General features: G+C 47.6%; 1 gene segment (V, D, J or C); it reads left to right on the plus strand.

Moving 5' to 3' along the window:
- LOC146808647 (T-cell receptor alpha chain constant-like) overlaps positions 1–19,322 on the plus strand; it is an 805,797-nt gene extending 786,475 nt beyond the window's left edge. Inside the window, 3 exon segments of the C gene segment in view lie at positions 6,180–6,233; positions 8,592–8,733; positions 15,203–19,322. Of these exon segments, the coding sequence occupies positions 6,180–6,233; positions 8,592–8,698 (161 nt within the window).
- Positions 19,323–25,987: the final 6,665 nt, after the last annotated feature.

A 25,987-nucleotide genomic window follows, 5' to 3' on the forward strand; every position in this document is an offset into this window, starting at 1 on the left:
TGTAAAGCTCTGTGTTACCCTCCATGGACAGCTTCACACAATAGGTAACTGCTCTGTTAGAAGCTACCTACAGTGAGACGCAGAGCTCCAAAGTCTGGTAGGTTTAGCTTATGGCCTAACCTTTTTTGTAGAACACCCCAGTTCTACTGCCCAATTTTTCCATTATGCCGGCACCACCGCTGGTCAGGAAGTGTAACTGCAGGCATGGCGGCTGGCAGATTCTTCACATTCTGTTCTATCCATCTTTTTTGGATTAGGTCGCACCATGGAAACCTCCCTACACTAAATTAATAATTTGCTAAAATAAAACAAATAGGTGCATGTGAAAACAGATTTTGTCCCAGAAGAGTTTGAACCTACCATTTTTAAGACAAACCATTTTGAGAGTCTTTGGAAGAATGTTCTTCACACATTTTAATGCTGTGCCTCCCCCTTTCTGTAAGTAAAATACAAGTTACCCCCCCAGCAAGACAAACATATTTTCTCATAATTATTCTATAAAAGTGGCAGCTCTGAACATAATTAGCAATTCAAAGTTATGTTTAGTTTTCACATTAAAAATGCAATCAAATGCATCAGGGCATATTTACAAGCCCATTCTGCTGGCGGCGCATCACTTTTTTTTGACACACCGGTGGCGCAGTGTGGTGCTCCATATTTACAAGGCCACGTAAAGCCATCCTGCATGGCTTTTCGTGGCCTTGTAAATATGGACACTTTTCACTCAGCACGTTGCATGAAAGGGGCGTGCCATGGGTGTTGCTGAGGGTGTTCCCACGCAACACCCATGGATTCTGCTGCATTCCCGGATTTACAACGTTTCGTAAACCTGGGAATGTGTCAGAATCCTACGCCTCTCCAGTGGAGGCGTTACGAGGCGCAACAAGGAGAAATACTTTTATTTATCCTCGTTTTTTCCTTTTTCTATGCATGCTGCATTCTGCATCTCACATAGAAAGAGGAAAACACCTCTCATGTTCATCTCCCCTAAAGCGCGGACACACCTGCACCATGGTGCAAGGGTGCCTGCGTTGGCACATTGCAGCCAATTGTGCGCCAGCGTAGGGAAGAGCTCAGGGATGCGCCATATTGTAAATATGACGCATCCCCGTGCTTTGAAAGTGATGCAGCACGGCACAGCCAAATGGCTTGCGGTGCCGTGCTGCGTCACTTTCTTTTAAATATGCCCCAACATTGTCAACATTCATGGGCAGTCTGGACTCCCTGAAAGTATGGAGGTGTCCTCGGTGTGAGGCTTTATCAGGTATGGTGGAGGCATTTTGAGAGTTATTTGGAGCTCTCCATTCTCCCTCTCCTGCTTTCCCTCTATACACTTTGACACCTATGTCAGTGGTTCCCAAACCTTTTCGACCGCGGCTCCCTTGACCCATTGGCCATTGCCCATGGCTCCCCACTGTTACTTTTGTTGGATGGTGGGGTGGATGTAAGCCTGGTCTCTGTAGTACGTTCATTTTTCTCCCTGAAAATAATTGGGATGAAGCTATTATAATCATATACGCAGGATGTTACATATTACTAAAGCGGTGCCTCATTTTTTATTTTTTTTTAGTTTTATATAGCTCGAACTAGACCTGAAGATTTCAGGTTTCAGAGCGCTTTACATGAGCCCCAGTTTCGTTACACAAGGACACATTCATTGTTAGGCACAGGGAGGTTAAGTGATTTGCCCAGAATCACAGGATGCTGAGCGTCATTGCCGAGACTCGAATCCGGTTCCCCAGCATCGAGATCGACCGCTCTAGAAGTAAGGCTGCATCCTCTCCCCAATAAAATATTGGGGATTATAAAATATTCCTAGTTACACTTCTTTGCCCAAGCCTTTTTTAGAGTACCCTCTGTAACTTTTTTAACCCACTTACAGTGCTATATAGCACCCCTATGCATGTATGCCCGATTGCCAAAGTGTTTCTGCCCTGGAAGGATATTTGCCTGCACTTCCATTTCTACCAATGTCATACGTGCCAACACACCTGTCTTAGCAGGGTGACTCACGATTTTTAAACCACATACAGTTTTATTTTTGCTGAACCCTCTCAAAAATTGCCTCCAAATCAATGCACGTAAAATAAATTCCTCTGATTTATTTTTTAAATGTACCTCTTTCTTGCTTCCAAATGTTCGCATTATGCCGTATATAGGGGCATATTATCAAGGGCCATATCGCCGATTTTGCGGCACTTTTTGCTGAAAAAAGCAGCAATATTTTCATCGCCCTATTATCAAGCCTGCGCTAACATACGTTAGTGCAAGCTTTCACGCGTTAGCTGTTGCTTTTACTATCGCCTTGCATGGCAGCAATATTTATCGCTAATGACATGCAAGGTAGGCGTTCCTAACCAAAATAACACGTAAAACAGTCACTAACAGCACTTCGCTGTATTACCAATGTTGTCCTGCGAGGACAAAATTAGCGCTAAACCACGATGAACGCAGGTTTTTAACTCCTGATTAAAACCTGACTTCGCCATCTTGTCAATGGCAGGTGGATTGTCAGGATAAGTCCACCATGGCTTATTAGCAACGATTTACCTATCGCTGCTTTTTTATCGCTGGATTTTCAGCGATATTCAGGCATTTCGCTGCTATCGCTGGATTTTTTATCAATGGATTTTTTATCGCTTTGGAGTTAGGCGTTGATGATAACGTGCTAACTCAGTGATGTAATCCAGCGATAGCCGGCGTTAAACAAAATCGCGCTAAGCGCGCTCTGCAATATTTATCGCAGTTTGTTGTTAATATGCCCCATGGTGTTTTACTTCCCTGTGCTCAAGAAGAGAGCAGGCCTGCCTGGAAATGTGTGTGTACTGAAAGAAATGTGGACTGGAAGTTCCTATGATTCAAGTACAAATGTCAGTACTTAATAATAATTAGTATATTTCATAGACAGGGCAACTGTACTTTCCTGATAACTTAAATTGGTGTAAAATGCATTTGGAAAAAACTGAAACTATTAACGAGTCTAACAAAATAAATCAGGCATCTTCCCCTTACTTTGGGAGTGTTGTAACAAGGGGATCCAGTGAATTACGCAGGTCATCTCCCTCGACATGCCATCAATTAAGCACTACGTTTACAGCTTTAGGCGTGTCACTTACAAATCGTCAACATCATGCGTTTAAGTCTAATTAGTTTAACTGAAGCCATCAGACCCTTCAACATTAAATGCATTAAAGTGCTTGGTGTGCGGCTCCCCAGGCTAGGCTTGACGGCACCCCTGGGAGCGACGGCACACAGTTTGGGAATCACTGACCTATGTCCAACCAGGACACGAGGGAAAAATACAGCCCTGAAGGCTCTTTACAGAGCGGCTCACTGCCCCTCGGCTTTCCTTCACTAAAAACACAGCCCTGTTTAAGCATGGTCTCTCCTGCCTAGGGATGCAATATAAGCTCCTCTTGACCAGAACTTGGTGCCCCCACCCTTCCTCCCCCCAAGACCAATACAGGCCCATCCCTAGGGGGCCTACTTTCCAGTTTCAAGAAGTCTGCTTTAGAAGACCCTAAATTCTTTATGACAATTTTTTATTTTTATTTAGAATTTTTATATTGGTCTACAAGGCCAAGGACCACCAGCACACCTACATAGAACAAGTGAATTAACTCAATCAGATGCACTGCCTTCAGATACGGAAAACAAGGTGATTTAAAACAAACCATGGAGTGAATCAAAGTAAATAACTTGGTGACAAGAGAACCATGAGTAGTAAGTAGAAGAAGCAAAGCCATGGCTGGTGTTGGATCTGTCCTTCATCCCAAGCATGACACAATCTGGAGCATCGATGGTCATCACTGTAGATCTGGGCTGAGTGCAGAGCCCTGAGGACACGCGTTCCATGGCAGAAGATATCCCAAAGGTGCTTCAGTGAACAGATGGAGTCCATGAAGAGACACGCATTCCATGGCAGAAGATATCCCAAAAGTGCTTCGGTGAACAGATGGAGTCCATGAAGAGACACGCGTTCCATGGCAGAAGATATCCCAAAGGTGCTTCGGTGAACAGATGGAGTCCATGAAGAGACACGCTTTCCACGGCAGAAGATATCCCAAAGGGCCCTTGCTGAACAGATGGAGTCCATGAAGAGACACGCGTTCCACGGCAGAAGATATCCCAAAGGTCCTTCGGTGAACAGATGGAGTCCATGAAGAGACACACGTTCCATGACAGAAGATATCCCAAAGCTGCTTCAGTGAACAGATGGAGTACATGAAGAGACACGCGTTCCATGGCAGAAGATATCCTAAAGGTGCTTCAGTGAACAGATGGAGTCCATGAAGAGACACGCGTTCCACGGCAGAAGATATCCCAAAGGTGCTTCGGTGAACAGATGGAGTCCATGAAGATACACGCGTTCCACGGCAGACGATATCCCAAAGGTGCTTCAGTGAACAGATGGGGTCCATGAAGAGACACGCGTTCCACTGCAGAAGATATCTCAAAGGTGCTTCAGTGAACAGATGAGGTCCATGAAGAGACACGCGCTCCACGGCAGAAGATATCCCAAAGGCCCTTCGGTGAACAGATGGCGCCCATGAAGAGACACGCGTTCCATGACAGAAGATATCCCAAAGCTGCTTCAGTGAACAGATGGAGTACATGAAGAGACACGCGTTGCACGGCAGAAGATATCCCAAAGGCCCTTTGGTGAACAGATGGGGTCCATGAAGAGACACGCGTTCCACGGCAGAAGATATCCCAAAGGTGCTTCAGTGAATAGATGAGGTCCATGAAGAGACACGCGTTCCACGGCAGAAGATATCGCAAAGGTGCTTCGGTGAACAGATGGAGTCCATGAATAGAGACGTGTTCTACGGCAGACGATATCCCAAAGGTGCTTCAGTGAACAGATGGGGTCCATGAAGAGACACGCGTTCCACGGCAGAAGATATCCCAAAGGTGCTTCAGTGAACAGATGGGGTCCATGAAGAGACATGCGTTCCATGGCAGAAGATATCCCAAAGGTCCTTCGGTGAACAGATGGAGTCCATGAAGAGACACGCGTTGCACGGCAGAAGATATCCCAAAGGCCCTTCGGTGAACAGATGGAGTCCATGAAGAGACACGCGTTCCATGACAGAAGATATACCAAAGGTGCTTCAGTGTACAGATGGAGTCCATGAAGAGACACGCGTTCCACGGCAGAAGATATCCCAAAGGTGCTTCGGTGAACAGATGGAGTCCATGAAGAGACACGCGTTCCATGGCAGCAGATATCCCATAGGTGCTTCAGTGAACAGATGGAGTTCATGAAGAGACACACGTTCCACGGCAGAAGATATCCCAAAGGTGCTTCAGTGAACAGATGGAGTCCATGAAGAGACACGCGTTCCACGGCAGAAGATATCCCAAAGGTCCTTCGGTGAACAGATGGAGTCCATGAAGAGACACGCGTTCCACGGCAGAAGATATCCCAAAGGTGCTTCGGTGAACAGATGGAGGCCATGAAGAGACACGCGTTCCACGGCAGAAGATATCCCAAAGGTGCTTCAGTGAACAGATGGTGTCCATGAAGAGAGGGTGAAAATCTTTGAAGGCATTCAAACAATAAACACAAAAAACCACTAAATGTCTCATGATGTTAACCGCTGACAAAGACTAACAAGGTAACTGAGTGCTGAAGGCAAGGATGGGAGACGGAGAAGAAAGTTGTTCAGTCCTTTCTTAAGGCAGGCGGGAAGAGGTGGTGCGAAGGGCAGGCGGGAGGGATCTCCAGACTTTGGGTTTGCATCGAGAGTAGTCGCAGGTGTGTTTATTTGGAAAAACAATGGATGATACATTACAGTTCAGCTGGTTTCAGAGCACAGATATGAGCTCCACCAGCACAAGGCAAGGGTCATTGAGAAACAGGCTTCTTTCTTTCGATGGAATCACGATAGCTTCTGGTTCTAGATGTCAAAGGGGGCGGTGGGGAAAAAGATACTATGGGTCCTTTTTAGAGATACAATGGTACTGTTTTTGGAATACTCCATCACAAGCACGCTGGATGCCCCGTCCACCACTAAGTGCATTACAGCCTCAGGTGCTTAATAAGGTGGATGGATACCCACCACATTTCGACAGAGTACCTCATCCTTGAAAGTCTAAATTGGACCCCTAGTTATTATTTTTGAAGTACATTGGGTCACACCGACCAGTAACTCTAGGTATTTTCTCTTTTTCAGATGATGTTCAGAACTCATGCCCTGTGATGTCAGTCGATGAAAGTTTTGAAACAGGTATGAAAAGTCATCATTTGACTGTGGTAACCATATGTCCCTCAGACAGAGCCTTTCATTACTGACCATAGGTATTAAGACGATGAACATAAGACTCTCAAAGCATAGCAAAGCAGTGGCCTTGTTAAGAGTAAAACATGACTTTATGAACTGTTTAAACAAGTTTAGTTTGAAAGCCAGGGCCTAATTAAAAAAAAACTGTTGTCGCAATTATTATCTTTACTCATGATAACCCCGGAGTAAGTCACAACTAAGTCTATAGTAAGCAATCATTAGAGAAAAACGTTTATGATTGTTGTCCACAAATGAATACTTTAGGATACTGGCCAGTTCGAGGGAAAGTAACATAAGAGATGTCACTCAGAGGTTCAGCTGCTCCAAGGTAGCGGGAGGTCAAATGAACTGCCTAAAGAGGGCTTGAATCTGCCTCTCGTCCCTCTTTTTCAAACCGCTCTAAGAGCCCTCCAGCTACTCATATCCTCTCTTTCCCAAACCTCTCTAAGATCTCTCCATCTGCTCATGCCCTCTCTTTTTCAAACCGCTCTACGATCTCCCCATGTGCTCATCCCCTCTCTTTTTCAAACCCCTCTAAGATCTCTCCATCTGCTCATCCCATCTCTTTCTCAAACCTCTCTAAGATCTCTCCATGTGCTCATGCCCTCTCTTTCTCAAACCTCTCTAAGATCTCTCCATGTGCTCATCCCCTCTCTTTTTCAAACCCCTCTAAGATCTCTCCATCTGCTCATGCCCTCTCTTTTTCAAACCGCTCTACGATCTCTCCATCTGCTCATGCCCTCTCTTTTTCAAACCGCTCTAAGAGCCCTCCAGCTACTCATATCCTCTCTTTCCCAAACCTCTCTAAGATCTCTCCATCTGCTCATGCCCTCTCTTTTTCAAACCGCTCTACGATCTCTCCATGTGCTCATCCCCTCTCTTTTTCAAACCCCTCTAAGATCTCTCCATCTGCTCATCCCATCTCTTTCTCAAACCTCTCTAAGATCTCTCCATGTGCTCATGCCCTCTCTTTCTCAAACCTCTCTAAGATCTCTCCATCTGCTCATCCCCTCTATTTCCCAAACCTCTCTAAGATCTCTCCGTTTGCCTGTCATCTCTCTTTCTTAAACCCCTCTAAGAGCCCCCCATCTGCTCATCATCCCTCTTTCTCAAACCGCTCTAAGATCTCTCCATCTGCTCATTCTCTCTCTTTTTTAAGTTGGTCTAAGATCGCTCCATCTGCTCATCACCTCTCTTTCTCAAACAGCTCTTAGAGCTCTCCATCTGCTCATCACCTCTCTTTCTCAAACCACTCTAAGATCTCTCCATCTGCTCATGCCCTCTCGTTCCCAAACCACTCTAGGAGCACCCCATCTGCTTATCCCATCTTTTTCTCAAACCACTCTAGGAGCACCCCATCTGCTAATCCCATCTCTTTCTCAATCCTCTCTAAGATCTCACCATCTGCTCATCCCCTCTCTTTCCCAAACCTCTCTAAGATCTCTCCATTTGGCTGTCATCTCTCTTTCTCAAACCCCTCTAAGAGCCCCCCATATGCTCATCACCCCTCTTTCTCAAACCGCTCTAAGATCTCTCCATCTGCTCATTGTCTCTCTTTTTTAAGTTGGTCTAAGATCTCTCCATCTGCTCATCACCTCTCTTTCTCAAACAGCTCCTAGAGCTCTCCATCTGCTCATCACCTCTCTTTCTCAAACCTCTCTAAGATCTCTCCATTTGCTCATCACCTCGCTTTCAAACATCTCTTAGAGCTCTCCATCTGCTCATCACCTCTCTTTCTCAAACCGCTCTAAAAGCCCTCTAGCTGCTCATCTCCTCTCTTTCCCAAGCCTCTCTAAGATCACTCTGTTTGCCTGTCATCTCTCTTTCTCAAACCCCTCTAAGAGCCCCCCCATCTGCTCATCCCCTCTCTTTCTCAAACCTCTCTAAGATCTCTCCATCTGCTCATCACCTCTCTTTCTCAAACCTCTCTAAGATCTCTCCATTTGCTCATCACCTCTCTTTCTCAAACATCTCTTAGAGCTCTCCATCTGCTCATCGCCTCTCTTTCTCAAACCGCTCTAAAAGCCCTCTAGCTGCTCATCTCCTCTCTTTCCCAAGCCTCTCTAAGATCACTCTGTTTGCCTGTCATCTCTCTTTCTCAAACCCCTCTAAGAGCCCCCCCATCTGCTCATCCCCTCTCTTTCTCAAACCTCTCTAAGATCTCTCCATCTGCTCATGCCCTCTCTTTCTCAAACCTCTCTAAGATCTCTCCATCTGCTCATTGTCTCTCTTTTTTTAATTTGGTCTAAGAGTCCTCCATCTGCTCATCCCCTCTCTTTCTGTCTCTTTCATTTGCACCTACAGATGAGAAGCTCAATACCTTGTCGCTCACGGTGCTGGGACTGAAGATCATCTTCATAAAGAGCATCACGTTCAACAGCCTCGTGACGTTGAAGCTGTGGACCCGCTGAAGGTGTCTCCCCAGAACTAACACCCTCTGCCAAAGGTACTGTGGGCGTCACTGAGCTGCCTCCAATGAATGATTCTCAGGCACTGATGAAGGGATACCTTCCAAAAGACATCCACCAAATGTAGACCCATATTATTTTCTCACGTAATGCAGCAAGACAACTTTCTGTGCTGCACTGCATGAAAGGGAGAGGACAGGATTGCACCATTTCTATCATGATGTGGCATATTCCTGTACCCTACCTGAGCTGGCGCACAATCTGCATCCTAGCGCCAACACAGGCACCCTTGTGCCATGGAGCATGACACAGACACCTTCCTGCACAAAAACAATCCTCAGAGGCTCTCTGATCTATCTACTTCACAGTTAGAGGTAAAAAAAAGAAGAGAAATTATAATATTTCTCCTCATTATCAAGATTATCCTGCAGAGATCCCACGGGAGAGGGAGGAGTAGGAGGCCAGCACTGCAAAGTTGAAGGGAATTATAGATTACCCTCTATTCACGAAGGCGGAAACTGATTTGTTCTCTGGAGGGAAATCTGCCACTGAGCTGCCAGAGAAATCAGATAAAGGTCAGCCAGGGGCGTCACAATCTCCATGGGCAGCCATCTTGCTCTCGCCGGATACTGCGCCCATCATCTCAGGACAAATATTGGTGCAGACATCCAGAGTCTTATCCTCAAGACGAGAAATTGAGCAGAATTCCCAAGGCAGAAAGGTGCAAAATGAATCCGGTTTGAACTTGATACACGAGGATATGATCTCTGAGGGTCCGCCACTCACCATGCAGGGGGATGTTAAATCAATGTTTAACATCATCTTGGAGGAAATCAGGGATCTCAAAGCCTCACAAACCATGGAGATCGCAGATCTGCATCTTAGACTCTCAAACATAGAGGAGACCGTGGCTCAAATTCCGGAGAGGCTTAAAGAGGCAGAGGCTCGGATTTCTCAGCTAGAGGATCAAGTGAACATTATGCAAGAGAAGGTCGCGATATTTCAGAAGCTAAAGTCCTTAATAGAGTCTAAGCTGATGGAGTTGGAAAACTACTCGCCAGCACGATTTGTGGGTGTCCCAGAAGGTTTGGAGGGACAGCAAACTCACAAATGGGTCGATACCTTCATTAAGGGAGACATTGCATTTTGACGCATTACCAGGTCTACCATTCATGGTAAATCTGGGAATACACCAAAATCCTTGGGTGGATTCATGGTAACACCCACGCTGTACCTATGGAATGCCTCCCTGGGGCAGAGTAACATGAGGCAGCAACTTGCAGGTTTAACATGCCACGCAAGGTGACATTGTGTAGCTTGGTAAATCTCAGTCTAGGGTTGGTGTCACCCTGCGTCCCCTTGCATGGTGCACGGCTGACGCAAAATCTTTGATAAATGTGCTCCTAAGCCTCTCTTACCCCTGAACACCAACTGACACCGGGGCATCTTAATTACCCCTCTGTCTTTCTTGCTTTCTCAAGTAAGACTTCCTCACCCACACACCACACTTATTGACAACCTCTTCTCTATCTCATCAGACCCCCACATTTCAGTCTTGCCTAGTAATGAAAGTGCAACGCTTTGGTTCCAGTAGCTGGACTTCAACACACACAGCATCTTTTATTTTTTATTTGTTTATTCATTAACATTAATCATACCAAAACAATAAAATATGCATTGTTGTTTACCTTTATGGTCTCTGTTTATGACAGGCGTATGTATTTTATTCTCCAAAAGATGTGCAGATCTTTGTGTGTGTGTACCCTGTCTCGGCACATTTCTATGAAACGACATCCCGGGAATGCAGCACAGCCCGAGCCTTAGTGAAGGGTTGGGATCACTTCCATTAATCCATAACCTCTTCATGAGGTGGGGGATGACATGCTTGGTCGGGCAGGGGCTGCCTGTGTCCAACAGCAGAACTTCAGGTTGCCCAGACCAGCCACACTTGACCTGTTTGTGGCTTCCATCAGTAATTCTGCCTGCCCAGGGTGGTCATGTGAGGCATGGTGGTCCCAGGCCAGTCATTGGAGGAGTGGTGGTCCCAGGCCAGTCATGGGAAGAGTGGTGGTCCCAGGCCAGTCATGGGAAGGGTGGTGGTCCCAGGCCGGTTGTGGGAGGCATGGTGGTCCCAGGCCGGTCACGGGAGGAGTGGTGGTCCCAGGCCAGTCATGGGAGGAGTGGTGGTGCCAGGCCAGTCATGGGAAGAGTGGTGGTCCCGGGCCAGTCATGGGAAGGGTGGTGGTCCCAGGCCGGTTGTGGGAGGCATGGTGGTTCCAGGCCGGTCATGGGAAGAGTGGTGGTCCCAGGCCAGCCATGGGAGGAGTGGTGGTCCCAGGCCAGTCATGGGAAGAGTGGTGGTCCCAGGCCAGTCATGGGAAGGGTGGTGGTCCCAGGCCGGTTGTGGGAGGCATGGTGGTCCCAGGCCGGTCACGGGAGGAGTGGTGGTCCCAGGCCGGTCATGTGAGGCATGGTGGTCCCAGGCCGGTCACGGGAGGAGTGGTGGTCCTAGGCCGGTCATGTGAGGCATGGTGTTCCCAGGCTGGTCATATGAGACATGGTGGTCCCAGACTAGTCATGGGAGGAGTGGAGGTCCCAGGCCAGTAATGGGAGGCATGGTGGTCCCAGGCCAGTCATGAGAGGCATGGTGGTCCCAGGCCGGTCATGAGAGGCATGGTGGTCCCAGGCCTGTCATGTGAGGCATGGTGGCCCCAAGCCAGTCATGGGAGGAGTGGAGGTCCCAGGCCAGTCATGGGAGGCATGATGGTCCCAGGCCGGTCATGGGAGGAGTGGAGGTCCCAGGCCAGTCATGTGAGGCATGATGGTCCCAGGCCGGTCATGGAGAGGAGTGGAGGTCCCAGGCCGGTCATGGGGAGGAGTGGAGGTCCCAGGCTGGTCATAAGAAGGAGTGGTGGTCCCAGGCCGGTCAAGGGAGGAGTGGTGGTCCCAGGCTGGTCATGGGGAGGAGTGGTGGTCCCAGGCCGGTCATGGGGAGGAATGGTTGCCCCAGGCCGGTCGTGTGAGACACGGTGGTCCCAAGACAGTCATGTGAGCTATGGTGGTCCCAGACCGGTCATTGGAGGAGTGGTGGTCCTAGGCCGGTCATGTGAGGCATGGTGGTCCCAGGCCAGTCACAGAATGCATGGTAGTCTGTGGTAAGCAAGAAAAAACCTTGCTGTGCATCATGTCATTTTATTATAATTCTGCCAGAAGCACCCCCTACTTCTTCAGAAGTGAAAAGAATACAAGAAGGCTCCTAAAAGCTACTGTGGTGGAATATGAGCTTTGTTTTTTGTTACTCATAGAGTAATTCCACTTCGATGCATTTAAAACAAAATCAACAAATTTGACCTGTTTAACATTTCCCCATGAGTCACTGCTTTCCTCTGTGCTGGTGCCCACAAAGTCAAGAACTTGAGGGGACTGTTTGGATTTTTTTTTTACCCAGTTGAGAAATTGGGCTGTCAGCTTCTGCAAAAAGATCTGCTATTAAGCATCACTAGATTTGGCATCATTGTACCATGTACACCCTCCAGTCACCACCGACGCGTTCATGCAGATGTCACTTTGTACCCCGCTAAATCTGTATCTAACAACAACTTGCAGTCATACAGCGCCGAAATGGCCAAGAGTCATTAGCATAAAGATTTCAAGTATCATCTTTGAGGATTTCTTCTATAAATGCCTGTGAGAACCAAATATTGTCCTAAATAGTCACTCATAACACCTACACTCAGTGGGTACAGCTCCTTGAAAAGCAGAACCTGACATGGATTCACTGTGGTGTTTTCGGATTCCTTGTTCTCCTCCCTCTTTTATCCATGAGATGCTAGCTTCTGGACACAAGGCCACCAGCAAGCAGGGTCAAAGGTGAAAATGAGAAATTGTTTCTTCTACCTCAACAGGCACACAAAGTAGCAGGAATATGGCAAAGGTGACAATGTTTGTAAGAACAAGGATTCATATTGGAAAACAATAATGGTAAGACTAGTTAGAGCAATCACTAGTTACCGCACAGTGGTGAAGGCTTGCCATGGACGTGAACTGTGCCTGGTATCTTGAATATTCTTCTCATCAGTGGTGCCATCAAATGTTGACTGTTTGGACTGCACTGCCCTTCCGTGGATCCCTGTAACTTCATTGGAGGAGTGAATCCATCACAGAGGTCAAGAGGAGAAGCAAGAATCATCATGGGGCAGGAGTGTGAAAGAGTGAAAGAGCTGGAGGTGCAATCTTTGAGCATGGGAAGGAGCAACACTCATCATGGGGCAGGAGTGTGGAAGTACAGAAGCACTTGAGGTGCAATCTTTGAGCATGAGAAGGAGTGGCACTCGTCATGGAGCAGGAGTGTGAAAGAGTGAAATAGCTGGGGGTCCAAATTTGTGCAGAAGGAGTGGCACACGTCATGGGGCAGGAGTGTGAAGGAGTGAAAGAGCTGGAGGTGCAATCTTTGAGCATGTGAAGGAGCGGCACTCATCAATGGGCAGGAGTGTGAAAGAGTGAAAGAGCTGGGGGTGCAATCTTTGATCAGCAGAAGGAGTGGCACTCGTCATGGGGCAGGAGTGTGAGAGAGTGACAGAGCTAGAGGTGCAATCTTTGAGCATGGGAAGGAGCGGCACTCGTCATGGGGCAGGAGTGTAAAAGAGTGATAGAGCTGGGGGTGCATTCTTTGAGCAGGAGAAGGAGTGGCACTCACCATGGGGCAGGATTGTGAAGGAGTGAAAGAGCTGGAGGTGCAATCTTTGAGCTTGGGAAGGAGTGGCAATCGTCATGGTGCAGGAGTGTGAAAGAACAGAAGAGCTGGAGGAGCAAACTTTGAGCATGGGAAGGAGCAGCACTCGTCATGGAGCAGGAGTGTGTAAGTACAGAAGAGCTGGAGGTGCAATATTTGAGCATGGGAAGGAGAGGCACACGTCATGGGGCAGGAGTGTGAAAGAGTGAAAGAGCTGGGGGTGCAATCTATGTGCAGAAGGAGTGGCACTCGTCATGGGGCAGGAGTGTGAAAGAGTGAAAGAGCTGGGGGTGCAATCTTTGATCAGCAGAAGGAGTGGCACTCGCCACGGGGCAGGAGTGTGAAAGAGTGACAGAGCTGGAGGTGCAATCTTTGAAGATGGGAAGGAGCGGCACTCGTCATGGGGCAGGAGTGTAAAAGAGTGAAAGAGCTGGGGGTGCAATCTTTGAGCAGGAGAAGGAGTGGCACTCGTCATGGGGCAGGATTGTGAAGGAGTGAAAGAGCTGGCGGTGCAATCTTTGAGCTTGGGAAGGAGTGGCACTCGTCATGGTGCAGGAGTGTGAAAGAACAGAAGAGCTGGAGGAGCAAACTTTGAGCATGGGAAGGAGCGGCACTCGTCATGGAGCAGGAGTGTGTAAGTACAGAAGTGATGGAGGTGCAATCTTTGAGCCTTTTCAAGGAGCGGCACTCGTCATGGGGCAGGTGTGTGCAAGAACTGAAGAGCAGGATCTGCAATCTTTGGGAATGGAAGGTGGTGGCACTCGTCATGGGGCAGGAGTGTGAAAGAGTGAAAGAGCAGAATCTGCAATCTTTGGGCATGGGAGGCAGTGGCACTCGTCATGGGGCAGGAGTGTGAAAGATTGAAAGAGCAGAATATGAAATCTTTGGGCATGGGAGGCAGTGGCACTCGTCATGGGGAAGGAGTGTGAAAGATTGAAAGAGCAAAATCTGCAAACTTTGGGCATGGGAGGCAGTGGCACTCATCATGGGGCAGGAGTGTGAAAGATTGAAAGAGCAGGATCTGCAATCTTTGGACATGGGAGGTGGTGGCACTCGTCATGGGGCAGGAGTGTGAAAGAGTTGGAGCTGCAATCTTTGAGCATGGAAGGTGGTGGCACTCGTCATGGGCCAGGAGTGTGAAAGTGTGAAAGAGCTGGAGGTGCAATCTTTGAGCATGAGGAGTGGCACTCATCATGGGGCAGGAGTGTGAAAGAGATGGAGATGCAATCTTTAAGTATGGGAGGGAGCGGCACTCATCGTCACATGTGAAACAACTTTATATGTAGTTTCCAATATAGAAGCAAAATCTGATAATAAAGTGCACTTTTCAAAAGCCAATCTTCCTCATCTGGCCGCCAAGATGGCACAGCGAGTTCAGCGCTTGTTTCTGACTTTTACCTGTAGGTCACAAGTTTCAATGCTGACAGGATCTCCAGAGCCTCTCATTCTTCAGAGTTCAAACCTTCATACCCCTACATTACCCTCTCCACAAATCGCTAGCACTCAACATGTGCGGAGAAGAGACCGAATCAAAGTGGCTGTGACTGCTTCAAGGCGCTGCAGTCTTAGTCAACAGGCTTCCTACAACTATACCAGGAAAGGGTTGGTGGGAGGGAACGTGAAGGAGTCCACAACATAAAATCATTTGAATATTTAGCAAGTAATCTGTGGATGTGCTAACATGAAACAATGGCCTCTTGTAACAACTTTAAGATCTCCTGTGAAGTGCAGATGTCCCACATGTCTAATCAATTTTCTATGTCTCCATCCCTTAGGATTGAAATAAGGAAGACGGATGAACAGCAAGGCACACAGATCATGTACGTAACAGGTTATTATGCGTAGAGCTGGTCTATCAGCGCAGTAACCACAACTACAGCATCCCTGCCAAGGAGCTTTGTGTCATCATGTTGAATTTGGAGATATCTGTGTTTCATCTTCAGCTGACACCACCCCTGGTCTGGCTATGGACAGCATTGCACCCCATCTGTTCTACTGAAACCACAGCAAGGACTTTCAAATATCCACTATTGAATCTGGGTAAAAATACACAACATCTGTCCGAGGGGAGCGGACTTGTGCCTGTGAACTGCAAAGCAGCAGTATTCTACATTCTCATCATAAACTGCTTTTATGTGAAGCTTTTTTACTTTGTCTCTGTTCTTCTCTTGATGTTTCTTGATACAACCAGCTTCTCTCCACCTGAAATGCATGGTGCATTGTATTCTAGAGGAGTGGACTGCTTTTCTACAGGAAAGAGCCTATTGAGTTGCAGCCACAGCCGCTGCAGGTAAGAGCGGTGGGACCTGGTGGGGGGGATTTTCGACGGATAATAAAGAGGGAAAATTAAATAAATAATACATTTTCCCTCATCATGGTCCATCAAAATTACTCCCACCTGGCCCCACTGCACCACCACTCTTACCTGCAGCGACCGCAGCTGTTGAGTTGCTCATCTAGAGAATTCAGCCTCTTGGGGTGCTTTTCTAGAGGAGGGGCCCTATTGGGTTCCGCTTCGAGCAGTGTGAGCACCTAAGATTGCTTTTCTAGAAGAAGCTGTCCTCCTGGGTTTCTCTTGTAGAGAAATGGGTCATTTGGGTTTTTCTTCTAGTGCAGGTTGAGTCTTGGGAATCTATTCTATAGGAGGGGTTACTTGGGCTTCTCTTCTAAGGATAGAAGAGGTTTCTCTTCTAAGGAGAACAAGGAGTTCTCTTTTAGTTGAGGAAGCCTTTTGGGTTTGCATACTAGAGGAGTGGTTTGCTCTTCTACAGGACCCTCTTGGGTTATTCTAGAAGATTGAGCCTCTAGGGTTGCTGTTCTAGAGACGGTGTCCTTCTGGGTTTGTCTAGTAGAGAAAGGAGTCATTTGGAGTTTTTGTATGCTGAAGGTTGTCTCATGGAAATATATTCTATAGGAGGGGTGCTTGATTTCTTTTCTAGGGTTTGAGTCACTTATGGTTCTGTTTTAGAGGAGGGAGCCTCTTTCAATTCTGTTCTAGAGGAGTGGATCACTTGGGTTGCTCTTCTAGTGGAGGGATACTCTTGGATTGCTCTTCTAGTGGGGAGAGACTCTTGGATTGCTCTTCTACAGATGTGAGCCCCTTGGGTTGTTCTTCTACAGATGTGAGCCCCTTGGGTTGCTCTTCTACAAGTGTGAGCCCCTTGAGTTGCTCTTCTACAGATGTGAGCCCCTTGAGTTGCTCTTCTTCAGATGTGAGTCCCTTGAGTTGTTTTTCTACAGATGTGAGGCCCTTGAGTTGCTCTTCTACCGACGTGAGCCCCTTGTGTTGCTCTTCTACAGATGTGAGCCCCTTGGGTTGCTCTTCTACAGATGTGAGCCCCTTGAGTTGCTCTTATAGAGGAGGGAGCCCATTGAGTTGCTCTTCTACAGATGTGAGCCCATTGGGTTGCTCTTCTACAGATGTGAGCCAATTGGGTTGCTTTTCTACAGGTGTGAGTCCCTTGAGTTTTCTTCTACAGATGTGAGCCCCTTGAGTTGCTTTGCTACAGATGTTAGCTCCATGGGTTGCTCTTCTACAGATGTGAGCCCCTTGACTTGCTCTTCTACAGATGTTAGCCCATTGAGTTGCTCTTCTACAGATGTGAGCCCCTTGAGTTGTTCTTCTACAGATGTGAGCCCCTTGAGTTGCCCTTCTGCAGATGTGAGCCCCTTGAGTTGCTTTTCTACAGAAGTGAGCCCCTTGAGTTGCTCTTCTACAGATGTGAGCCCCTTGAGTTGCCCTTCTGCAGATGTGAGCCCCTTGAGTTGCTCTTCTACAGATGTGAGCCCATTGGGTTGCTTTTCTTGAGTTACCCTTCTGCAGATGTAAGCCCCTTGGGTTGCTTTTCTACAGATGTGAGTCCCTTGAGTTGCTCTTCTACAGATGTGAGCCCATTGGGTTGCTTTTCTACAGATGTGAGTCCCTTGAGTTGTTCTTCTACAGATGTGAGCCCCTTGAGTTGCTCTTCTTCAGATGTGAGCCCATTGGGTTGCTCTTCTACAGATGTGAGCCCTTTGGGTTGCTCTTCTACAGATGTGAGCCCATTGGGTTGCTTTTCTACAGATGTGAGTTCCTTGAGTTGTTCTTCTACAGATGTGAGCCCTTTGGGTTGCTCTTCTACAGATGTGAGCCCCTTGACTTGCTCTTCTACAGATGTGAGCCCCTTGAGTGGCTCTTCTACCGAAGTGAGCCCCTGGAGTTGCTCTTCTACAGATGTGAGCCTCTTGAGTTGCCCTTCTGCAGATGTGAGCCCCTTGAGTTGCTCATCTACAGATGTAAGCCCATCGGGTTGCTTTTCTACAGATGTGAGTCTCTTGAGTTACTCTTCTACAGATATGAGCCCATTGGGTTGTTTTGCTACAGATGTGAATCCCTTGAGTTGTTCTTTTTCAGATGTGATCCCATTGGGTTGCTTTTCTACAGGTGTGAGTCCCTTGAGTTGTTCTTCTACAGATGTGAGTCCCTGGAGTTGCTCTTCTACAGATGTGAGCCCCTGGAGTTGCTCTTCTACAGATGTGAGCCCCTTGAGCTGTTCTTCTACAGATGGGAGCCTCTTGAGTTGCTCTTCCAGACGATTTAATATCTTGGGTTGTATTATGAATGCTGTTAGTCGGTCACTGGAAGGTGTAAGCCTATATTATCCTTCATCTAGATAGAGGTTAACCCTGTGCAAAGAACACGCTGCTTATGGAAGTATATACGTTCTTCAATGTATATATAGATGTCTGTGAGGAATATTTAATGTTAATGGAAAGAGCATTAACGCTTCATCTTATAAAGAAGTGAAACATTGAAAATACCTTGCAATGAAGAACTTTCATAACTTTAATTTCTAGGGTCTAATTCCCTCTTGGAAGTAGAAAGGAAGACAATGGCAAAGGCCGACCATAAACTGTGCACTTTATGAATGATGTGTTTGTGCAGGCAGTACTTGTTATATATTTTGGTTAGTGCAGAGAGAGATGCACTTCAACTGTGAATATTGCACTATTTATAGAACATAAACAGTGTGCAAGGCACTCAAGCTGACCAAACGTTGCTCCTAGTGTTATCAAATCAGTTCAATCAGAAGGGATTCTCTGCACCTGTTTCATGAATAGGCACCTAATTTTACACGTTTCAGTACACTCAATCCCCAACAGCAGCCAAAGTCCACCATCAGCACTCAACACCCACTAGAGACTCAATGTCTACCAGCAGCCACCCATGACCACCACAGCATCCAAAGTCCACCACAACCGCCAATGCCCACCACCCGCACCCAACGTCCACCATGTGCAAGGTCTACAACAGCAGCCAACATCCACCATAGCAGCCAACATCCACCACAGACCCTCAACGCCCACCACAAACCAAGTGCCCCTCAACAGCAACCCATTCCCACCACAGCATCCAAAGTCCACGACAACCGCCAATGGCCACCACCAGCACCCAACGTTCTCCACAGCACCCATCTCCTACCACCTGCAACTACTGCCGACCACACAACCCAATCTGCAATGCTAGGCACCAATGCTCACCATCCTTGACTTCTCCTAGACAACAACCCAAGAAGTGAAATACATATTGTGTTGAATTGAGTAGGCCTTTCTAGCAGTGTAAGGGCTGCTCATACCATGCATGTTCAGCGCTTAATACTGGCGGAAGGTCTGCTTCTACGTACAATTAGTGTTTGCAGGGAGGACATTAGAGTTATTTGCCCCAGAATGAGATGAGAAGCCAGCTGTGTGGGTTCGACAGGTGCACTGCACCACTACCCTGCGTCTGCACCCAATACTGTGCTTAGCTGTTCCAATCTCTGTGAATGTATGTTGTTGCTGTTTCATTCTCTTCTGAAAAGTGGGAAATAAAATTGTATATTTCAGTAAATAAAAATAAAAAGCCTACAGCTTTTATCTGAGGTGCACTTATTCAGTTTGTATTTCTGAAACAGAGGATACACATTTTATCACTTTCTTACATTACAATAAATGCTACAAGGAACAGCCTCGCATGTGTTTGTGGCTTAAACTCTGGGGAAATAGGTAAAATAATGTTCACGTCTCTTTTACCGGAACAAAGGTTGTTTCTATTTAGTTACCATCATTTTTAATTCTCTGCATTGGGCTGTATTACTTCTGCTCATAGCATGAAAGGCTCGGTTGGATTCTTGACGATTGGGAGGATTAAGAGGAAATTTGAATTAGCGAAGGGAAAGTGATAATTATCCATTTATACATTAGGCTTATTACACCCTAAATTCTGCACAATTCACTTTAGTCAAATTATGAACTAGAGTTTTCATCTCATGTGATTCCATATGCATAAAGAGCTGCTCCCTCTGGGCAGGAGCAATGCCGGCTCCCACACCATTTGTCAAGATAGTTGGGGCCGCGGGGGCCATGGGGCTCCCCCGCAGCCCCAAACATGTGCTCGGTGGGTGCCCTGGGTGGGCACCGGGGCACACACCTCTTATAAACACAGACCCCAGAGGATGGGGTCCCTGGGGCTCCAGATGCTGCGGGTGGGGGATCCTGCACCCCCCTACCCTTTTTAATAAATGAAAGCCCCAAGGGATAGAGTCCCAGGGACCTATCAAGGCTTGGTGAGGGGGCTTCATGGCCCCCCTTCCCCTATAAATTACATATAGTCCTGGGGATGGGGTCTCCAGGACCTAATGGGAGGGGAGCCGTGCGACATCTCCCCCTGGGGGATTGGCTTCATGTGTGGTAATAAAATATAACTTTACATTGAAAAAAATCATGAAATTCACTGAAAAAATAAAGGTTAAAGTAACATTATACTCAGGTGTGATAGAAGTACCAGCTTTTGTTTAACAAAAACCTTAGAAATTTACTGAAAAATCCAAAGGTTAAAATAACGTTATAAATATGTGAATATGTCAATAACAACATTCACGTCACTGGGAAATTCACCAGTTATAGTTCGCAGAGCCAACTTTAACTTACGCCCCCGCCGCGCACCGCTGATGATCTCAGATATTACATTACTCGTGACATGTTCTATGACATTATTTAAAGGTCACTGATTACATCTCAAATGACATAATTGATGATATCACTGATTACATCATCCGAGCTTCAACCTGCAGCCAAATCTCCAGCAGCCAGCCGACCCCGTGCTGTGCACAACCTTTGCCATGCGCAGCATAAGGCTGGTCTTTGGGCCCCAAGGAGCACATCTGAGGCCAAAAACATGACAAAAAGGGGAGGGGGCTGCGCAGCCCCACCCCCCCAAGCCTTACTATGTCCTTAGAATCCTATCCCCAGGGTGACATCAATAAAAAGGGGAGGGGGCCGTGTGGCTTCCCTCCCCGAGCCTCATTAGCCACTGGGGACCCGATCCCCAAGGACATTATATTTAACGAGGAGGGGGCACGTGGACCCCCTCCCTGAGTTCCATTAGGCCCTAAGGACCCTGTCCCCCAGGGCCCTATGTATTTCAAAGAGGAAGAGGGTCACATGGCCCCCATCCCGAGCCTTATAGTGCTGGATAATATCCGCACTCGTGTGGATGGGGGCCAGACCGCCCTCCTTATCCTGCTGGACCTCACGGCAGCCTTTGATACCCTCTCTCCCTCAGTCCTATCATCTCGTCTGAGGGAGATTGGGGTTGAGGGAGCAGCCCTGTGCCTACTGACCTCTTTTCTTGGTCAAAGAGAGCAAAGAGTGAAGTTGGGGGAGTTTCTATCTCCATCCATGTCTGTGCAATGTGGGGTCCCTCAGGGGTCGGCATTAAGTCCGACCCTTTTTAATAAATATGTGACCCCCCTTGTTAGACTTATTAGATCTTTTGGGATGGAGGTAGTCTCCTATGCAGATGACACACAGATCCTCGTCTCTCTCTCCCAATCAGTTAAGTCGACTGCCTCCAATTTTAGATCTTGTATGGAGGCAGTAGGACAATGGATGATTCACAACTCATTGAAACTGAATGGGGAGAAGACGGAGGTGATGGTATTTGGAGGAAAGGAAGAGGTTTGGTCTCATGATTGGTGGCCGGACTCATTGGGAATGTGTCCTGATCCAGCCTCGTCGGCCAAAAACCTAGGAGTTTTGATAGATTCCACCCTTAACATGTGTCAACAAGTTAACAGAACGGTCTCTACCTGCTGGGGCATTATATACATACTGAGAAACATTAGACACTATCTCTCACAGCAGGCAAGGAAACAAGTTGCTGTTGCTCTCATCGGTTCCCGGCTGGACTATTGCAATGCGCTATATGCGGGACTTAATAGAAGTCTGCTGCAGCGCTTGCAAGTAGCCCAGAACGCAGCAGCTAGGTTTGTCCTTGATCTGCCCAGGCATGCCTCGGCTACCTCTGCCAGAAAATTGTTACATTGGCTTCCTATAGAGGACCGGATTCTCTTTAAAACCGTGTGTATGACCTATAGGGCTCTAGCTAATGGTAGCTCTTCTGGAGTGGGATCTATTCTGTCTCATTATAGCCCCTCCAGGAACTTGCGCTCCTCCAACAGACTTCTCTTACTAGTCCCCCATATTCGTAAAGCTAGATGGGGAGGCAAAGCCTTCTCTTTTCTGGCACCTAAGTGGTGGAATGATCTCCCACTAGAACTTAGGTCTCTTCCCACCTTACAGCTTTTTAGAGTTGCCTTGAAAACTCATCTTTTCGCAAAGTCATACCTGTAGTGGTGTTCTGTTTTCTAATTTGGATCTGTTTTGTAGGCGCCTTGATGCCTTCGGGTTTTAGTTGCGCAATATAAATTTATTTCATTCATTCATTCATACCTAGTATATGGTATACTATGTACCTAGGGCATAGGTATCTCAGAGGCCTACCAGGGGCTGCAGCATATATTATGCCACCCCTGGGAAGCACTCCAAAATGACACCACAGGTCTGCTACTGCAGCCTGGGTAAGGTGGTGCATGCACCCCTTACAGTGGTGTAGGCTACCTATATCCACACCTATATACAGACACATATAAACCTATGACAGGCCTTGACAATCCTGAAGGCAGAGTGCTTGGCTTTAAGTGAGAGGGTGCCCAAGCATGAGCTGAGGCCCTCTGCAGCTTTTGGAAATACTTCCTTATGGCTGTTCTGTGATACAGCCATACCATATACTCAAGTGCATTATAACCTTGCGGTAAATGCTAACTTTGGGATGGCTGCATCAAAACATGTTGTGTTTGGTGTCAAACGCTTTGGAATACTACCCCCCCCCGCCAGTTCTGGTGGCGGGGGCTAGCATTCCATCCTTCTAGAGGGAGAGACATGTTCACACTGGCTAAACCCAGTAGGACTTTCCTGAGCCCTGGCATCACAAAATGGATGCCTCTGCCACAGACACGGGTCTGGCCTCCTGCTGCTGACCAAAACTCCGGCAGGGGAGGCCTGGACAATAGGTTTCCTGTCGAAGGGAGGTGTGACCACCTCCCCAGACAGGCAGATGCGTATTGGGGCTGGACGGGAGCACTCTCTTGTGCTTTGAAGTTCTGCACTGGGGGTGCGTTTGCTGTCCCTGTGCATAGCCCAGTTCAAACCGGTCGCAGGGGCAACCTGCCCCTGCTCTGGCATGAAACTGGACAAAGGAAATGGGTGTAACCACCCCTCTTTCCAAGCCCACCCATAGGTGGGGCCTTAGAGTTAGTCCATCCCCTAAACTTACTATAAGTATAGGAATCCAGTCCCTAGGACTTTAGATTACCCTGGACGAAACTCTGCTACATATATCCTGGACCTTCGACGTTCTATCCTGACTAGAAGACTGAAGAAATCTCCCTTGGGGTCAAGGAGTGACTCCCCTGCTTGGCAGGCACCAAAGAAGCAACTGACCAGTCTGCATCACTGAAGCTCCCGCCGGACGCCGAAGTCTTTGCATCACCAGAGGTGGATTTCCAGACTTCACTGAGGCTACCCTGAGGCCACAGCAAAGCTGAGGCCCGTGGCTATCGTGGGTGATGTGGAACTGTGACCCCTGGACACTGTGAACTTTTACAGCAACACTATCTTCCTGGTCTTCCTCGAAGTTGTGCTTTGGACTCCGAGTAGCCCCAGCCTTGAGCACCTTCTGCAGCGAAGATTGTTGGCCTCCACTCAATGAGTGACCCGCGGGCCAGCTTCAAGTGCGACCGCTTCAGGCTCCTTCGAGATCACTAGCCCGTTGGCTAGCAGGTCCCCATGAAGGCAACTCCTTTTCTGCTTGGGCTTTCCTGCTTGCTCTAGAGGTGCCCTGACATACCCTTGCTGGGTGAGTCCCTCAGATCTTGCTGGTCTGCACCGCAGTCCTTTCTCTGAAATCCTGTGACTTGCCGTTGCCAAGGCTTGTTGGGTCCAATCTGGTCGCCGACACCGCAGTACTCGACAGACTTTGTGGGACAGCTCAAATCCGGCTCATGGACTTCGTCGACGCCTCCTGGACCTCGTGGCTGAAGAGTCAAGACACCCATCAACTCATCTGAAGCACCCGGCATCTGTGGGCATTGGTCCATCCTGCCCGTGGTCTCTGGCTCGTGACCCAGACTTTGTCCCCTCTGCTTTCAGGTTCCTTCCACCCCAGGTCCAGGCTTGGATCTCTTCGGACACTTCTCCTCTTCATGGCAGCAGCAGTTCTTTGCAGGTCCCCATTGAAATTGACGACACGACCCAACACCAAAAGACACCTATGCACCCGGCTTCCCTGGGTGAGGTAACTCGAGAACTCCGGTGCTCTCGTAGGTACTAGCCCTAGAACTTCTTAAGTCCAAAAGGGTTTGGTCCTGACTCGATTAGAAGTGTCCGTAATCTTTAAATTTCCAACCGCGACATTGCCCATAGCAGATAACGGGAACCCGTGGTTGTGTTTACACACTGCATACAGTCCCCGTGGGTCCCCTGTGTCACTACCTTGGGTGGTTCTTTGGGGTCCCAGCGATTCTACAGGCTTTAGGCCTAGTGTCTATTCCAGTCGTGGTTCTTATACCACTTTTTTGGTATATGGTTTGGTGTGCTCCTAGGGCCCAAACGTGTATTTGTGCTAATGCTGATAATTACTGACTTGTAAACTAAGTAAATCGAACTCCAGTCTCACAAAGAGACTAGAGGGGTCTGTTTTATCTTAAATACATATATTTTGAATATATACCTGGTGTGGTTGTCTTTTCATTTGATCATTCAAGAGATTATAGACTGGTAAAACAAGCTGCCTTACTTTCCTTCAAGACTCAGCCTGAAGGCTGCTCTCCATAGCTACCACTAGGATAGCTTTCAATAAAGGTTGTCTTTAACCTATCACCATAAGGGGTTGTTTGGACTGATACAAGGTGCCCACTAGAGCTAGTGGACAGCACATATCAGGCCACCTTCTCACATTGGTGTGCAGTAGGTGGGATTCTAGCTTGCTATTGTTTTACCAGATAATCTCAATTGAGTTGATCAACTGAAAACCACTAAAGGTACCTTAGGTACATATAATATCAAGTTTAGCTACAGTAAGGTCTACTGAACTTAGAGTTGTGTGTTAAGGGATAGTACACCCTTTCTACAACTCAAGAGAGTTTAGTAGGCCACACTAGTGTAGGTAGTGCAATACACCACACCACATTAGTAATGTCTAACCAGCCAGGAACCACTGGGTACCTACCAGGAACCAGTGAGCTCCTTCCCTATAAATATGAGGATCTCTCCTTTGCTCAGCTTAGGGCCTTATGTTCCATTAGGAAGCTGAAGACAGGCAAAAGTCCATCCACCCAGCATCTCATAAAGATACTGAAACTTGATGATATCTCAGGGCCTAGTGGGCCTGATGATGTAGACAGAGTTTGTATTTCTGAAAAAGAGGATACACATTTTATCACTTTCTTACATTACAATAAATGCTACAAGGAACAGCCTCGCATGTGTTTGTGGCTTAAACTCTGGGGAAAGAGGTAAAATAATGTTCACGTCTCTTTTACCGGAACAAAGGTTGTTTCTATTTAGTTACCATCACTTTTAATTCTCTGCATTGGGCTGTATTACTTCTGCTCATAGCATGAAAGGCTCGGTTGGATTCTTGACGATTGGGAGGATTAAGAGGAAATTTATACATTAGGTTTATTACACCCTAAATTCTGCACAATTCACTTTAGTCAAATTATGAACTAGAGTTTTCATCTCATGTGATTCCATATGCATAAAGAGCTGCTCCCTCTGGGCAGGAGCAATGCTGGCTCCCACACCATTTGTCAAGATAGTTGGGGCCGCGGGGGCCATGGGGCTCCCCCGCAGCCCCAAACATGTGCTCGGTGGGTGCCCTGGGTGGGCACCGGGGCACACACCTCTTATAAACACAGACCCAGAGGATGGGGTCCATGGGGCTCCAGATGCTGCGGGTGGGGGATCCTGCACCCCCCTACCCTTTTTAATAAATGAAAGCCCCAAGGGATAGAGTCCCATGGACCTATCAAGGCTTGGTGAGGGGGCTTCATGGCCCCCCTTCCCCTATAAATTACATATAGTCCTGGGGATGGGGTCTCCAGGACCTAATGGGAGGGGAGCCGTGCGACATCTCCCCCTGGGGGATTGGCTTCATGTGTGGTAATAAAATATAACTTTACATTGAAAAAAATCATGAA

Source organism: Triturus cristatus, chromosome 8 (assembly GCF_964204655.1).
Source record: "Triturus cristatus chromosome 8, aTriCri1.1, whole genome shotgun sequence".
NCBI lineage: Eukaryota > Metazoa > Chordata > Amphibia > Caudata > Salamandridae > Triturus > Triturus cristatus.